Below are 17,259 nucleotides of genomic sequence, written 5' to 3'. Positions count from 1 at the left end.
CACAACTGGAGGAAATGTTCAATTTTAGTTAGAGATTAATAAAAATAAAGATGTAATTATTTTCCTATCCAAGTTCACCTACCCTGACTTTAATCCTTGGATCCCTGTGGGCTTATGGATCCAATGCTAAGAACCCTTGGCCCTAGGTACATAATGAAGAGGGCCTGAGTTGGAAGGAATGGAGAAGAAGGTAGAGATCTAAGAGAAATTTAAGAGATACAACAATTTTAATGGATCTGATGATTTGATGGTGGAGAAGGAAAAGAGAAGTATCTAAGTTGATACTCAGGTTTCTGGACTGGGGAAATTATGATATGCAAAATTAGGATAACTGACAAGGCCCACTTAGGGCCTCAGAAAGGCTTTCACTTGGCTTAAACCTTTAGGCTTGAGAAATATAATTATGATTAAGATGATTAACAATTCTTCCAGACCCTGTCATGATTAGAAAGATTTGTGAAGATAGGACCATAGCCTGTGGAGTCACATACCTATTTACAGATAAGTGAGCAGAACATACCTTTCAAGCTCAAGTGCATTGCTCTTTCTACCAGGATACTGACTGCAAAAGTTCCATCCAATGCAGTAGGGCCCTCCTGGGCCAGGCAGACTTCAGCTGTGGTGCTGCTGCAGGGGACCTGGGTGGAGGCTGGAGACTTCTGGTGGTCATGTGGTGGAGAGAGCTGGAGCTCATCATTTCCTCTGGGGAGCTGCTCAGACTCACTGGGGCTGCTGCAGTCCATGGAGTCCAGCTCATTAGTGGGCCCAGAGTATGAAGAAAGAGAGGAGAGAACCACATGAACTCTCAAGGCAGCTCCTGAGAGGTTGGAAGCATTTCGTCCAAATAGAGGATACACACCTGCAAGAGGATGAAGGAGGATAAGCCTAGGCAAGCAGGGACTCTCTCTAAATCTGGAGATGCTCTCTGAGGGTGCTTGCGGCCCTCTCTCCTTTGGCAGGGCTACAGGCCCTAATATACCAATTTGCAGAGAAACTGTGAAGTTAACACACACTGTAAGAGTTTTTACTGCCTCCCTCCCCCATCACTACCTGCAACAATGGAAAGCAGTGAGAGGTCTGATTTCAAGGCAAGAGGATAAAAAGCTGGTGGGAGTGGAAAAGTATGAGGGAATGGACAATCTGAAAAGTTGAATACTGCCTTTGGTATCCCTCAATAAAAAGAGGTATTTGTGTTTGAGTTCTGATCCCTAAATCTATATTCAGTTTCCCAAACCTACTTGCTCCAGCAGAGTGAAGTTAAAAGCCTGTCTTTAAGAACTTTAGTTCAAGTGAGGCTTGCACACTTCGAGGACTTTTTCTGTAGTCTCTTTGAAGTGACTCTAGGCCAGCCCAGATAAAACAGGGCACAAGGCATTTGATGAGGTGCTCAACAGAGCCAGAATTATACCTGCTGGGTCCAGAGAGAACCAGAGAATCTGGGACGATCACCCAGATGCTCAGTTCTCCTTCTTTAGCTTGGGCCACCCGCTCAACAACAGGGTCAGAGCACAAGGCTAACAGAGCTAAAATAGGGTTGTGACTCAGTTTCTTCAACCGTATAGTGGGGGAAATAACTAACCTTACAGGAATGTTAAGATGAATAAATATGACGTTTGTAAAGGGTCTAGTCTGGCCATCTCCAATTCAGTCTGTACTATAGTTGCCAGCCTTATTTATCTAGAAAGCAAAGCTGTGTCACTCTTCTCTTCAGAAGCCATTAAAATAGCTTTCCATAGCTCTCACAAAAAAGTCCAAACTCTCCTGCTTAGAAGAGGCCTTCAACATAGTACTCCTGCCCAGCTGTCTAGCTTCATCTCCCATCATTTCCCAACCTATATATCCTGTGATCCAGCAGTACCAAATTATGGCACCTAATTGCACCTAAAATATATCAAACTGCTCCCTGCCTCTGTGCCTTCACCCACGCTGTTTCCGTTTAGAAAACCCTTCTTTCCCCCTTTTCGTGACTTACTCCTAAATCCTCTGTAACTCAGGTCAAGCATCATCACTTCCACTGGGATGCTGTCCTTGAACCAAAGAGATGTTGTGTCCCTGTGCTCCCACAGTGCCACTGAGAATACCTTTTTCACAGTTCTTATACTTCGCTGTAATTGTTTATTTACTACCCTACTCTCCCATTAGACTATAAGCTCATTAACTATTTCTGACTCATCTTTGAACTCCCAGGGCCAAGTACATGTAGCAAATACTGAACAAATGTTTGAAAGAAAAGCACCCATAGTGCCACTTGCAAAATGTTACCTTTCTCCTTTCAGACCAGTTTATTACCATGTAGATTTTATGATTCCAAGATGTGCTGACCAGAGAGAGAGGATACCCTAATCTCATTAGCAGGTATGCTTTTCAATGTATTTTAAAACCAACATTCTAGATTATAATATAGGCTCTTATACAGGTGGTTAAAGGTAGTCTCCTAAATTCACTCATTTTTATTTTACATGTATTAACTGAGGGCTTACAATGTTCTAGACGCTATGTTAGGTGCAACAACCTTATGAATTTGGATGTAGTCTAAGGCTACAAAGTTCAGCACCAGTTCTTAGATCTCAGATAGTATACCTTAGATTCCACTAAGGTATACTGTCACTAGATAATGCCCTTCTTAAAGCATGCAGCGAACCTCTTTCTGAAATCTCTGTAGTTTTAAGAAGCATTACTAAATTACTATTAATCTTTCAACATGCAACAATGGAAAGAACACTTACTAACATGTGACCCTGGGCAGTTACCCAACCTACCTGAGCCTCCATTTTCATGACTGAAAAACAGGTTTCATACCTACCTCACATGATTGCTGGGAGGATCAAAGAAAATAATGTCTGAGAGGGTGTCTCACACAGTGCTTGTCATGGAGCAGCAGGTGCTCAAACCACAAGGGCTAAGGCTGGTTCCTCACTTACCACTGACAGTTAGTGTCCTTGCTGACCTCTCCCCAAGTCTGGCCAGGTCCACATAGGCTGAGCCAATCCAGCTGTCTGTCTGATGGGGCCTCTCCACACTGTCATTGCCATAAGCCCGCCAAACCTGGATCTCTAACCTCTCCTCTCTGAAGTACCAAAGCAGTGATGGGCTCCTAGAGACTTCTGCTCTTTTGGATGCCTTGAAAGTAACCATGACCTGCTTTTTGTTTGCAGATTCCTTAGGCTTCTTGAGAGGTGTCCAAAAGCCTTCATGATCGTATAGCTTGTAGCGGAGGTAGCAATATGTATTCTTGTGAATGTGCTTCTGGCCAGCAAGCAGCACGCAATGGATGGGCAGCCAGAGCCTCGGGGTGGAGATGGTAACAGTGGCTGGCTCCTCTTCATCCATCTTGACAAAATCCTTCAGATTATTCTCAAAGCTCCAGCCCAATAGCTCAGCAGCTTCCAACACTCGCTCTCTGTCTCCAGGATGGGTGAAGGAAATGGAAAGCTCCAGACCACCCACAATCTTCTGCATGAGCTCCAAGCCGTGAGGCAGGGCCCCCTCTTCTGGTAAAATGATAGGATACCATCCTGTGATCCCTTATGAAAGAAAAGGAAGATTTTTAAATTATTGTTTTAAAAGTAAAAAGACTTAGCCACTTTCCACCCCATAGCCACTATCACCCTGGTCCAAGACAGAAGAGAAAACATATACCCACAGTGCGTTGAAGTTTGTTTCATCTGACCACTGAAAGACAATGAGATCAGGTGGAAGAACAAAGGCTAGGAGCTGGAAGACCTGCATTTTCTTCTTGGCTCAGCCCAAAACTAGTGGTTCAGTCTGGGTAAGCCATTAATTTCTCTCAGCCCTATTTCCTTACCTGACAAATGGGAAAAATAGTGCTGATCTTGCTTACCAGACAACCTTATTATAATTGTCAAATGAGATAATGATTTTGGAAGAGCTTTGAAAGAAAATAAAAAATGTGTAATATTATTATGGTACTATGAGTACAATGGAGAAGGCATGGGATAAGATCAGGAGATCTGGGGTCTAGCCCCAGGTCTTTCACCAAGGGAATTGCCACTTAGTGAACACATACAAAGGACCAGGCACTAGATTTCAAAATAACAATTTAAAATATTAGCTACTTGTTACTGAGCATCTATTATGTGTCAGAAATTCTCTTATGCTTTATATATATTACTTCATTTAATTCTCTTAATAACCCTGTGAAGTTCTGAGGATTAAATGGGATAATAATCCCTATTTTGCAGATGAGGAAATGGAAGAGACCTGCCCAAGTTGTTATAGCTACCAGGTAGTAGAGCCAGGATTTGAACCCAGGCCTAGCTGGCTTTAAAGTTTACACACCACCTATTATAGGTTCACAATATCTTTTTTTTTTTCCTTTAAATTTTATTTATTTATTTATTTTTGGCTGCATTGGGTCTTTGTTGCTGCTTGTGGGCTTTCTCTAGTTGTGGTGACCAGGGGCTACTCTTCTTTGGTGTGCATGGGCTTCTCATTGCAGTGGCTTCTCCTGTTGTGGAGCACGGGCTCTAGGCACACGGGCTTCAGCAGTTGTGGCACGCAGGCTCAGCAGTTGTGGCTCGCAGCCTTAGTTGCTCCGCAGCATGTGGGATCTTCCCAGACCAGGGCTCAAACCCGTGTTCCCTGCTTTAGCAGGCGGATTCTTAACCACTGCGCTATCAGGGAAGTCCTGGTTCACAATATCGTATCTAGAACCCTTAGGGTCAGATTTGTTTCTGAATTTAAACATTTTCAGATTTTAGAAAGATACTGTGGTACATAAATTATGAATATTTTTCATAATGAATATTATGTACTAGTCAGTGGTCACATAGATCAGGGGTTGGTAAACTTATTCTGTAAAAGGCCAGATAGTAAGTATTTTAGGCTTTTGGGCCACATGGTCTCTGTTGCAACTATTCAGCTATGTTGTTGTAGTGAGAAAGTGGACACAGAAAATATGTAAATGAATGGGCACAATGTGTTCCAATAAAGCTATATAATCAGGCAGTGGCCTAAGTCAGAAAATAAAGACTAAATAGTCTCCTGTCAGTTGAGGTCAGGTTTGGCTGCTTAATGAGTTAATAAAAAACTTTTGACTTTCTGAGCTTTTTGGATTTCATAATTATGTAAAACAGATTGTGAATTGGTATAATATTCACAGCAACTTTCTGAGTAAGGTTTTGTATTAATTAAAATTATAGACGGGAAGATTCAGACTTATTGAGATTAATTTGCCAAAGGCCACTTAAGGTGTTATGATTTTTGGAAAAGGCATTTAATTTTTTTGGGCCTTCCAAGTTTTCATTTATAAAATGAGGACACTGAAATGAGGAGGTTGATCTCTATGACTCCACTTGACTTGGTCGGTCTAAGAACCTATGGCTTTGGCTTTAGTAATTTCTCATCACTTGGGTATTAATTTCCTCACAACCTAGTGCTTCTTAGCTTATTTGGTCACGGGCCCCTTTGGCTCTAATGAAAGTTATCCCCAGAAAAATGTACAAATACAAATACATAAAAAATTTCACACCACTTCAGCATGTAAGTGAATTAGATCATTCCTCTTGCTCTGTGATTCTGTAATTGAGATTACTGGCAGGAAGAAACAAAATAGAATGTTCACTTTAGAATAACTCAGAATATAAAGACCAATGATACATTCCAAACTGTCTAAAAGGTTTATTTCCAAGGGGTTAAATTTAATTTGTGAAGGTGGGATTTCTCAGATGGTGCCTATTCTCTGACAAACTCTGTAGTAAGTTTCAGAAGGAAGGAAACTGAGGTGTCCTATGTGCCCAGTCCTGTGCAAAGATCTTTCACATGTATAATTTCATTGAATGCTTCGATAATCTTGCAAAGATCTTATTATTTCCATTTTTAGAGATGAGGAAACTATGGATCTGAGAGATGAAGTGACTTGTTCTAGATCACAGTTAGTGACAGAAGTGAGATTTGAACCCTATATCAAGTTGTAGAGGCTTCTCTCTGGCAGGCACATAGTACCTGTTTATTGAGTATTGCTCAAACTTCAATTCACAATTAAATTTGGGAGATGTGTGATAAAATTTTGGAAACTAGATTATACAATCCCAGGGAGGAAGATGGGCAAGAGAAGGAAAACTAACATTTACTGAGTGCCTTCTATGTGTCAGGTACTTTATATAGCCTATTTCATTGATTCCTACCTCGTAGACTTGTCAGCATTAACAGTCTCCATCCATAAGGTAAGTGGGGCTCAGAAAGGTCAAGGTCACTCTGTCAAGGTCACTGAGCTAGTAAAATGTAGGACGGGACCAATATTTCCAGACTACTGCCCTGGTGGTTGTGCCTTCTTTTGGGTCTTTACCTCATACCCTTATTCCTTCTTCAGTGAGAGAGGAGAGTATAGTGAAAAAGAATGGGCAAATCTGGACTTGATTTTTAGTACTCTACTACCTGGCTGTGTGGTTGACAAATCACTTAACCTCTGTAAGCCTAAGTTTTCTCATCTGTCAAATGAAGATAATCCTGTATCCCCATCAGTAAGAGTTACCATGAGGCTCAAAAAAGATCTGAGAAAATATTTTACAAAGTGCTATATAATGCAATGGGTATTGCCATATTTATTATAAATAGTATCATTATCTTTCCTGGAGTAAGATGACAGTACAATGTTTTGAGCTTCTTTGCTTTATTAGAAGGCCTTTGAAATGATTAGGAAAGGACTTAAAATGTTTTTGAGAAAACCTTTGAGGTATCTGGGAGAGTTCAGAAGCATGTGTTAAGGTGTTTTTTTTTTTTTTTGCATATCTTGCAAGAGAGCCAGACAAGATGATCTCTTGCAGGGAAGTGAATGGGAAAGGGTAGGATTAGAAAGTGATAATCCAGGATCCCTACCAGATCTCTTGATCAGCAGATCTTTTGTTGGAATCTTTACTACTCCAAGCAGATAATCTTTGAATGAGCGGATACTGGTTATATCACTGGCTGTTAAATCGAACAAAGAAAGAGAAATTATTTGGTGGTCTGCTGACCAAAGGGCTTGTATTACAATATAGCCATATAATCCTCCACTTACACTCAGTGAATTTCAGTGTTGGAAGGTGCATTAGAGATCATCTTGCTCCAGTCAAAACTTGAATGCCCTCCAAATCATTTTAATTAAATCATTAAGTATGTGTATGCACACACTTAAATTTTGAAAAATTCAGGCATACAGAGAAGTTAAAAGAATACTACAATGAACTCCTATATACCCTTCACCTAGATTCACCCACTAACATCTTTTTTTTTTTTTTTTTTGCAGTACGCGGGCCTCTCACTGTTGTGGCCTCTCCCGTTGCAGAGCGCAGGCTCAGCAGCCATGGCTCATGGGCCCAGCTGCTCCACAGCATGTGGGATCTTCCTGGACTGGGGCACGAACCCGCGTCCCCCGCATCGGCAGACGGACTCTCAACCACTGCGCCACCAGGGAAGCCCATCACTCACTAACATCTTGACACATTTGCTTTATCTCTCTCTACATTCTCTCAAACACACTCAATACATATTCTACATATTTCTGCTATACCCTTCAGAAGTAAATTGCAGAGAATGACTCCTCACCCCTAAACACTTCAGCATGTATCTCCTAGGAAGTGCTATACCATTCAAAACAGTGCCCTTTTTAATTCTGATTGTGAGTCATTTGGTGCTCACCTGACTTGGTATCTTCATGATAAATAGCAAAAGTAACTTCTGCAAACTCCAACAACTCTGCCAGGAAACAGGCTTCTCCACTGCAGTGCTGAGTTACCAAGTTACATGAGAATTCACTGTGATGGGAGAATTCAGGGCAGAAGGAACAGGCCACAGGGTGGGTTTGGCGCTGTTCTCCCTTGGGCAGGAAGGACAGATGAGTGGTGACAAAGGCATTGACCCCGACTGTGGCACTAAACTGCAGAGCAGGTTCCTGCTCAGCCAAAGCCCTGTAGGGGAGAAGGGTGGGAATGAGAAGGAGGTAATATCAGAAATCAGCTTGACTGCCTAGAAAACATCACCACCTCCACAAGGCCACCAAGAACACTAACCAACCATGTGTTTCCTATTTAGGTTTTTGGCAATGCCACTATGTGTTTTCTTAGTAATCTCGATATCACAGTGTACATGTATATGAGGGAGACAATATTCATCTGCCTACTAGAGTGATACTACAAGGACACTCCATTGTACTGGTCTGGCTTCTTGCCCTTTTTTCTTAAAAGCGCAACACAGACCAAATGTGGGACTTACAAAAAACTGCCTGCCATCTAACCTGACTTTCCCTGTGAGTTCCCAGAGAGAAAAGCAACTGAGTTTCTTATCTATTACTCAGTCTCTCTGAGGTCTACTGAGTATCGAAATTCCAAGTCCTTCTCTGTCAATTGAACAGTAGTTAATTTAACACCATGTTTAAGAATTCTGACCTGGGCTGGGTCTTACCCAGAACAGGTACTCCATTATACACAAGTTTCATGCCTCCATGGCCTTGGCACATGTTCTTCTCTTTGACCAGAATAAGCTGAAGATTGGGCATTATGATTAACTCCTACCCTTCTTTCAAGACTCAGATTAAGATATTTTGAAGGGTCTTGAATGCCACGTTGAGTAAGCAGGTTGCACCTTATCCTGTTGTGGACCACTACCCTAAAGTGGAGTGAGTACAATCTAGGCGGTTCATAGGGTAAACTATTTGAGCATAGGAAAAAATTATTAAAACTTCTAGAGTTGTTATCTCATATATTAAAGTCTTACTACTCTCTGGTATATTTTATAGTGTATATATTAGTGTAGTAGTACATGAAGATGACTTATACATGAATAAGTATACACATATTTAGAGAGTCTGCTAAATTTTTATTTTTTTATTAATAGGAATGTAAAATTAAAATTAGGAGACCACTGCTACTGACAATGAGAAACCATCAAGAGTTTGAATATATGGGAAAACATGATTAAAAAACTGCCCTGGCATCTCACTAACACTAAGATGTTCTCAAGCAATTATTGGAAAAGTCTATTTGGAGAATTTAGTGAGGAAAAATATTAATTAGACTGAACATTTTACCAGCTACTTCAGTGTCAGATCTCACACGGAAGTAATCCCATTAGTTATTTAGCGACTATGAAGTTAAAGGTAAATAATCTGACTCTAAGTTGTAACAAGGGAAAAAGTTAAGGAGCACTTGTCTCTTTCTTGAACTCATGTCCAAAGTGAGCTAGTCTGCCTCAGGATCGTGATCTAGTTCTCCTTACTGGGCACCTGATATGTGCTGGAACTATGCTATGTGGTGGCGGGGACAGAGAGGAGTTCAGGCAGTATCTGTGTCTACAGGAACTCACAGCCTAGGTGAGGAAAACTAATGTATGCAAATAATTGAAACAGAGTGATATGTGCTGCAACCAAGGTGCTAAGAGACAAAGGACAAAGCACCAATTCTATCTACATGTAGGAGAGACAGAGGAAGGCTGCAAAGTCTTGAAGAAAACAGAAGCTTGTTTAGAGGACAAAAGGAGGAAGAACATCCAAATTAGAGAGAAGAATGAGTGAAGACCTGAAGGAGGGAAGAGAAGGCCATGCTGTTTATACACAGAAACAGTGTTTCGGGCAGAGAAAATAGCAAGACAAAGGCCTTGAGGGGAAAAAGAGCATGGTGTGTTCAGAAGTAATAAGAAAGCCAGTGCCTGGAGTGGAGTGAGTAGAGCAGCAACTACCAGGAAGAGAGGAGGTCATAAGGATAACGGGGTCAGATCATGTGGGGTCTTACAGCCATTTTAAAGACTATGGCTTTTACTCTGAATGAGATGGAAAGACATTGGTGGGTTTTAAGTAGATGCGTGTCAAGACCTGATTTAAGTTTTCATAAGATCACTGGCTTCTGTATTGAGAACAGACTAAAGGGGAATAAGCTAGGAAAATAGGAGGTGGTACTCAGAGATTGAACATGAGAGACTATTGAGTAGTGGTGATTGGTCCTGGCATGGTTGGTGGGCATAGGGTCTGACCTTGGGAATAAGAGGGTAAGTAGGGTAGAGGATAAAATCGCTGGACAAGGTCAAGGAACTAAATTGCTAATAACAGTTAAAACAGCAAAATTTACAAGTGATTTATTCACTTATATTCCTATATGCTTTCTTAAGAGAAAAAGAGTAGAGTTGTGTTTAATAAACTGGAAATTGTACGCAAGAAAGTTTTACGTTATTTGGGCATCACATATCATGTGGACTGCAGTGGAGAAAGGTTTGCTTTGAGAATTGCTTTTCTAAGGTGAACTTACTTGGCTGCTGCTTGCAAACCACAGGCTCTGATAATCTGGACTGAGATGCAGACGGCTCGGGATGCAAGAACTCCCTCTGCTGTCCTTGGAGTACACCTGTATCTTAGGCCCACATCCAGTAAACCTAAAAAATGAGGGCAAAAGGAAAAATGAAAAGAAGGTTGGTTGGAATAATCTCTGTTCTACCAAACCCCAAGTCTAGTCAGGAAGGAAGGAAGAGGATAAACACTATAATCCTAATGAACAATATGGGGCCTTAGCAGTGAAACAATCTGTCTGTGGTCAGAATCACATTATATTATTGTACTTTAGGATTAATAAAGCAGAACAGACGTCACTATTTTCACTTTATATCCAAGAAACTATGGCTCAGAGATTCAACTGCTTGCCAAAATCACATTAACTATCAGAGGCAGAACTTAATCCCAGTTATTTTTATAGAATTGAGATGGACTCTAACCTTTCTTCTTTTTTAAACCTTTAAAAGGTTTTTGCACTCATATATTTCTGTCACCCTCCTACTGCCACCACCTTAAACACCTTCACATGCCATCTTTTTATAAAAATTCTATCACATTTCAGGGAAAGCTTTAAGGAACAACAGAACAAGCTGATCAGTGAGGGTCAGGAGGAACAACTCAATCTTAATCATAGCAAGATAAAACCTTTTGTTTGGGCAGATACTCTCCAGTAAGAATGAACAGTAACTTGATTTAGAAGGCTAATTCTAGTTATTCATGATATATTTGGAGGGTGGGTCATACAGCTGGAACCATTAGGATATAATTCAAAACTCCAAATTCTAACTAATCCCTTCTAACTTTAAATCCTGACCTCTTCCTCCCTCACAGTGAATTCCCAGTTCATGCTGACTATATTCTTCCAATCCTACATCATGTTGCCTTGGAATGATAATTCTCTGAGTACACCTATATGATACTTAGGTTTTATGCCATGAGGGCTTATCAAATGCCTGCTGAAGTTAAAGGTGAGATGAGACAAGCAACATTTATATACCAAGTCTACATAACTATGAATTTTCTAAAATTATATGCAAAATTTGCAGTGTATATTCTACACTCATTTTCTAAGAGAAGGTATCTCATAGTTTTTATCAGATTCTTAAAAGGGTAAGTACCACAAAATGTGAAGAACCACTAATTTATGAGAGAAAAGGGATATTTATATATACTAGGGAAAGATAAATTAGTCTTCAATTACCTGATGATTGGTTCCTTAGTTCATTCCTATTCTCAAGCCTGGGGGTTAAAGGGAGATTAAAGGTCTGCATTCCCACATCCTCACGGTGCTGCATGGTTACAATGGCACAGATCCTTGATAATGGCAAGGTTCCTTTGGCGACCATCTGGTCTCTCACATTAGGATAATAGTACCTGTAAGCCACAAAAGCACAAGCTGTCAGATGAAAGAATAAGGCGGATGAATGATTCACTCTGCCCCAGGGATCAGCTTTCAGTATCTAGTTATCTTTGGTGCCTGATTGTTCTCTATTTCTGGTATACAGCTGTGGTTGTGTCTGGCTGGATTTACTGCCCAGTACTTGGAGGAAGAACCCCATAAGTTATACCCTGTGTTCAAGACAAAGCCCAGCTTCGGACAGGTTTTCTGTTTGAGGAATCTGCATCTGGCTTGGCCCTTTGGGAGTAGCCTCTCCTGAGAGCATCCATCCTGCAGCACAAGTGGTTCTAAGTAGTGCAGTTCCAATCTCTTCTATTGCTTCAGGCCCATGCCCCTTAAATTTGAAGGGGTGATGTTAGTACCTACTCAATTTCCTCCCCACGTTAAAAGTATTTTAGTTGGTTTCTTGGGGGTTAGGATGCAAAGGGGGAGGTTAAACATCTGTATTCATGCCATTATCTTTCCTGGAGATCTGCCAAAGTCTGTGCCATGAGTGGAATTATATTTTACAAAGGCCACTCTTCTGGTGGTGGGAAGAATGGATTACAAGCAAAGATTCTAGAAGTGGGGAGACCAGTTAAGAGGGTATTACAATAATTTAGGCATGATATAGTGAGGGCCTGAACTATACAAGGCAGAAAGAGAAGCAGAAAAAAGGTGACTGATACATTTAAGTGACAGTAGGAGATAAAACTAAGACTTCTCTTCCAAATGTAAGTAGCGGTTAGAAGTATGAGATACAACTGTTCCCAAGAGCCTAATAACTGAACAGATTTCAGTAAAATCTGGACAAGAGTCATTATCAAACCTAAATAATATTAAACAGGGCAGAAGGGGACTCTTTGCTTGCTTATAATTCAACCTGGGCTAATTAAGGGAAGGATGCTCTGTGACTGTGCACTTCCTTCCTAGGCACAGGCATGGGTTCTCCACACTGTACCTGCACCAGATTTCAAACTGGACTCCACCTCCAGGTACAAGCCCGTATGCAGAGAAGGCACTGAGTAGGTGCCTTTGCACTGGAATTTCAGCTGGCAACAGGAGAGAGTGACGGTGCTCACTATTAAAGATGGGGTCTGGAACGCAGAGTGTGGTTGCAGACCTGAAAGGCTTCAGAGTGAATCCTTTGGAAAAGAAAAGCAGTTCAGAATAATCCAACACATCATTTAGTGTTTTACAGGGACTTCCCTGGTGGTCCAATGGTTAAGAATCTGCCTTCCAATGCAGAGGACGTGGGTTCGATCCCTGGTTGGGGAACTAAGATCCCACATGCCGTGGGGCAACTAAGCCCGGGCACTGCCAACTATTGAGCCCACGCACCACAACTAGAGCCCACGTGACACAACTACAGAGCCTGCATGCCCTGCAACCTGCAGACCACAACTAGAGAGAAGCCCACATATCGCAACGGAAGATCCCGCAAGCCGCAGCTAAGACCCGATGCAGCCTAAATAAAGAAATAAATAAAAGAAGTGTTTTATATGTAGTTTTACAGTATGTTAATATCCAGTATTGTTCAATTTTATCCTCACGATACTCCTGTAAAGAAAACAAAGCAGGTATTATTTCTCCTGCTACACAGATGAGGATATGATACCTTGATGTTACATAGTCAACCCAAAGGTCTTAGAGCTAGTAGGTCACAGACCTGGAACTGGAATCTGTATCTTCTGACTGTATTACTCCTACCAAGGTCCATTTCCCTAGCAGCTCTGGTCCCCTGAGATGCCATGGTAATACAGAAGACATTCCTTTGTTGGTAGACAACGTGTAAGAGTTCCAACTTCTTCACTTCCTTACCAACACTTATTAGTCTGTTTTTAAAAAAATTATAGCCATCTGAGTGTGAAGTGGTATCTTGTGGTGGTTTTGATCTTTATCCCCCAAATGACCAATGATGTTAAGCATCTTTTCATGTACTTATTGACCATTTGTATATCTTTAGAGAAGTGCCCCTTCAGATCCTTTGCCCATTTTTAAATTGGGTTGTCTTTTCATTACTGATTTGTAAGAGTTCTTTATATCAATATATCCTGGATACAAGTCCATTATTTGCACCTCAAAACCAATACTGGCAGCACTTTCACGGTTATTCAAAGACAGGCTCAGAATAGCAGAAAATCTGAGTCACCCAACTTGCTCATTCCCAGCTGAGATCAAACAAGGTGACACTCTGTCTTCTTGTTTTAGCTCTCAGAGATGACCAGAGGGTGAGATGGCAAGGGACAGTGCAATGTAGTGCAGGGGCTCTGGCTCTGGGGCCAGTTGGACAGGGTTTGAATGCCAACCTTGGCACTTGTTAGTGGGGCCGCCTCAGTCACTAACACTCTGAACCTTGTTTTCTCTTCTGATAAGGATGAATTGTTTTAGGATTTAAGATTATGATCTATGTGAGATATGTATATGTACATATTTCCCCCAGGAGCAATGGTTTGGTATTCTCTTAATTCAGTGCTCTTGATGACTTTATAGAATATAACTACAGTGGATAATGAGAATCAACTGTATGTTAATAGATGATAAGAGTGAGTAGGCATGTAAATGATACAAAATGAGACAAAATGTAAATAACTGATGGACCTAGGTAAAGGGTATACAGAAGTTCTTTGTACTATTTTTGTAACTTTTCCATAAATTTGAAATCAAATCAGAATAAAATTAAAAAACAATTTAAGAAAAGTAAAAACTCAGGCTATCTCCTGTACTTCCCAGGTAAGGCTGGAAATACTGAGGAACATAAAACTGACTCAGGAAAAAAAATTCCTAAGCATATTCAATAAAAGAGCCCCACAAGAATGAGAAAGCCTCATCTCCCAAACCTACCATTTTCAAGGAATTCAGGTCCTTTCAGCACACTGGGTTGCAAGTCTTGAACTGGAAAGTAGTACTGGACATAACAATCTGCTTCTCCCCAGACTGTTGCCTGAAGAGGAGCGAGCCCTTTAATCTTGTCTATAAGGAGTTCAAAGTGGTGCTCCATCAGTCCATTTCCTTGGTCCCCTGCCTATTAAATGAAACAGAAATACTGGGGAGCTTTAAAGAGTAATTTGTATAGCGTATTCATGCTTCTCTATGAAGTCTGAGAACAGACGAAGAAATAAGCATAATTGGCTGATACTAAAACAGATACTTAATTTTCATTATAAATCTCACAACTGTTCACTGTAGTCAGATCAGGCAGGACTTACTCTAGGCTGTGAGACTGGGTCAATATTAGGAAATCCATAAATGTAATAGAGTGCACTAATAGAGGAAGGAAAAAAAGTGACTATCTCGGGCTTCCCTGGTGGCACAGTGGTTGAGAGTCCGCCTGCTGATGCAGGGGACACGGGTTCGTGCCCCGGTCAGGGAAGATCCCACATGCCGCGAAGCAGCTAAGCCCGTGAGCCATGGCAGCGGGGCCTGTGCGTCCGGAGCCTGTGCTCTGCAATGGGAGAGGCCACAGCAGTGAGAGGCCCGCATACCGCAAAAAAAAAAAAAAAAGTGACTATCTCAATAAAGGCTAAAAAGGCATCTCATAAAATTTAATCAGATGTTCCTGATTCTTCATACACTAAAAACAGAAGGCTATTTCCTTAATAGGATAAAGAACACATATTTGAAACAAGTTTTCATTTACTTTATTATTATTTTTTTGGCCATGCCACATGGCATGTGGATCTTCCCTGACCAGGGATCAAACCCATGCCCCGTGCATTGGAAGCGTGGAGTCTTAACCCAGTGGTTAAGTGGACCGCCAGGGAAGTCCTTAATTATTATTTCTAATGAAGTTAGGAATAACACTGAGACTGTTTATTAATGGGGAGGTAGTGAATACACTGTTACTGAAGGCACTTCTACTACTAATATGATAAATATATAATAGAAAAAGTTTAGAGTCCATAACAAATAAACAGTAACAAAAAAAAACCAAAACCAAAACAAAACCAATAACCTACTAATAGGTATTTTCTTAATAGTTCTTTCTCTGTTAGAGACATTAAATTTGTCATTCAGATTAAAAAACATAACATACTTAAATGGTGTGGACACTGAGACTTGGCTATACTAATAAAGACATCAAATGTAAGATAGAGGAGGACATGATACAGTGGATTTAAAGAGTCAGAAGACCTGTGTCTGAACACCAATTCTCCCATTCTCAGCTGTGTGACCCTGGACAAGTAACATAACCTCTCTGATTCTGTTTCATCACCTAAAAAAGAGAATGACAATGACCTACCTCATGTAGTTGTTAGGGGAATAAACATAAAGTATGTCAATGTGCTTTCTCAATTGAACAGCACTGTACAGAATAACTTTTAAGTTATTAGTAGAAAAGCAAGGAACTTCACTTTAACTTTCCAACATGGATTTGGTCAAGAAACAGAATATTTTGCTGGTTTACATTTGGGATCACTCTTCATCTCCATCCCCATTTTTTCCCCCAGATTACCTTTTCTTTTTTTTTCATTGAGACTATTTTTTTAGAGCAGATTTAGGTTCACTTCAATTTTTTTAAAAAGGCAATTAAGTTAGTAAATTAGAAGATTAAGATCTGGTTGTCCAATTACATTTTCTTTATAAATTCAAGGAGCTCCGAGGGACACAGGTATCCATTTAAACAAAGAAAGAAAAATACCAATGATTCTTTTGAGCTACAGCAAGCACTGAAGTGCAAGTATGTTCTTTTGTTGAGCCTTTCACTATTGAAATAAGAATTTGGGGCAATGGTTTCATTAAAACACGCAAGATAAAATGAGATTACGGTGCTTGAAATTTGCTAAGAGAGTAGATCTTAAGTGTCCTCACCAAACACACACAAAAGTTAACTAGATAAAATGATGGATATGTTAATTAGCTTGATTGTGATAATCATTTCACAGCATATGTATGTATCAAAACATCACCTTTTAAGCCTTAAAATAAGATTATGTTTTTTGTAAACAATCAAGTGTTTAGTCACTACCATAGCAACAGACACTACAGATGGCTGGTCCAGGAGATGGGCTGGCCTGGGGTTGAAGGGAGGAAGTGTTCCTTCTTCATTCTTTAATCTTTGCAGTGCTATTATCTGATCTGAAGAACCCATAGCTAAAAAGACTCGAAGACTCCCATTTTGGTGGCCTGAGAACACATCAATCACAGGCATGTAGCTGTCGACAGCAACAACTGGATACTGAGCATCAAGCAGCAGGCGAGAAATCTTGGGATCTCTAAAGGGAGAGAAATTGTGCATGAGTAAGTAACAGTCATCAATCATGTCATAGAGTTGCTTCATTTCTTACTTGGCTTGTTTTCTCAGTTTGTTAAAATGGATCTACAGGGACTTCCCTGGTGGCGCAGTGGTTAAGAATCCGCCTGCCAATGCAGGGGACACAGGTTCGAGCCCTGGTCTGGGAAGATCCCATATGCCGTGGAGCAACTCAGCCCATGCGCCACAACTACTGAGCCTGTGCTCTAGGGCCTGCAAGCCACAACTACTGAAGCCCGTGCACCTAGAACCCGTGCTCCACAACAGGAGAAGCTTCTGCAATAAGAAGCATGCGCACCGCAACAAAAAGTAGCCCCTGCTCGCCGCAACTGGAGAAAGCCCGCGTGCAGCAACGAAGACCCAACACAGCCA

The 17,259-nt window shown here is 40.9% G+C and overlaps 1 protein-coding gene across 1 annotated transcript in view; it reads right to left on the bottom strand.

Annotated features, from left to right (window-relative positions):
- The window catches only part of C2CD3 (C2 domain containing 3 centriole elongation regulator), a 130,947-nt gene that overhangs the window by 53,360 nt on the left and 60,328 nt on the right, over positions 1-17,259 (bottom strand). Inside the window, exons 16-24 of the mRNA XM_060103271.1 lie at positions 16,603-16,849; positions 14,478-14,658; positions 12,595-12,778; positions 11,457-11,629; positions 10,236-10,359; positions 7,639-7,907; positions 6,838-6,927; positions 2,922-3,524; positions 521-859 (exon numbers count right to left, since the gene is read on the bottom strand). Of these exons, the coding sequence (XP_059959254.1) occupies positions 521-859; positions 2,922-3,524; positions 6,838-6,927; positions 7,639-7,907; positions 10,236-10,359; positions 11,457-11,629; positions 12,595-12,778; positions 14,478-14,658; positions 16,603-16,849 (2,210 nt within the window). The remainder of the gene's footprint in view (positions 1-520; positions 860-2,921; positions 3,525-6,837; positions 6,928-7,638; positions 7,908-10,235; positions 10,360-11,456; positions 11,630-12,594; positions 12,779-14,477; positions 14,659-16,602; positions 16,850-17,259) is intronic.

Source organism: Mesoplodon densirostris, chromosome 7 (assembly GCF_025265405.1).
Source record: "Mesoplodon densirostris isolate mMesDen1 chromosome 7, mMesDen1 primary haplotype, whole genome shotgun sequence".
Classification (NCBI taxonomy): Eukaryota; Metazoa; Chordata; class Mammalia; order Artiodactyla; family Ziphiidae; genus Mesoplodon; species Mesoplodon densirostris.
Note: the sequence above shows the minus strand (reverse complement) of the source record. Positions and strands in the feature narration are given on the sequence as shown.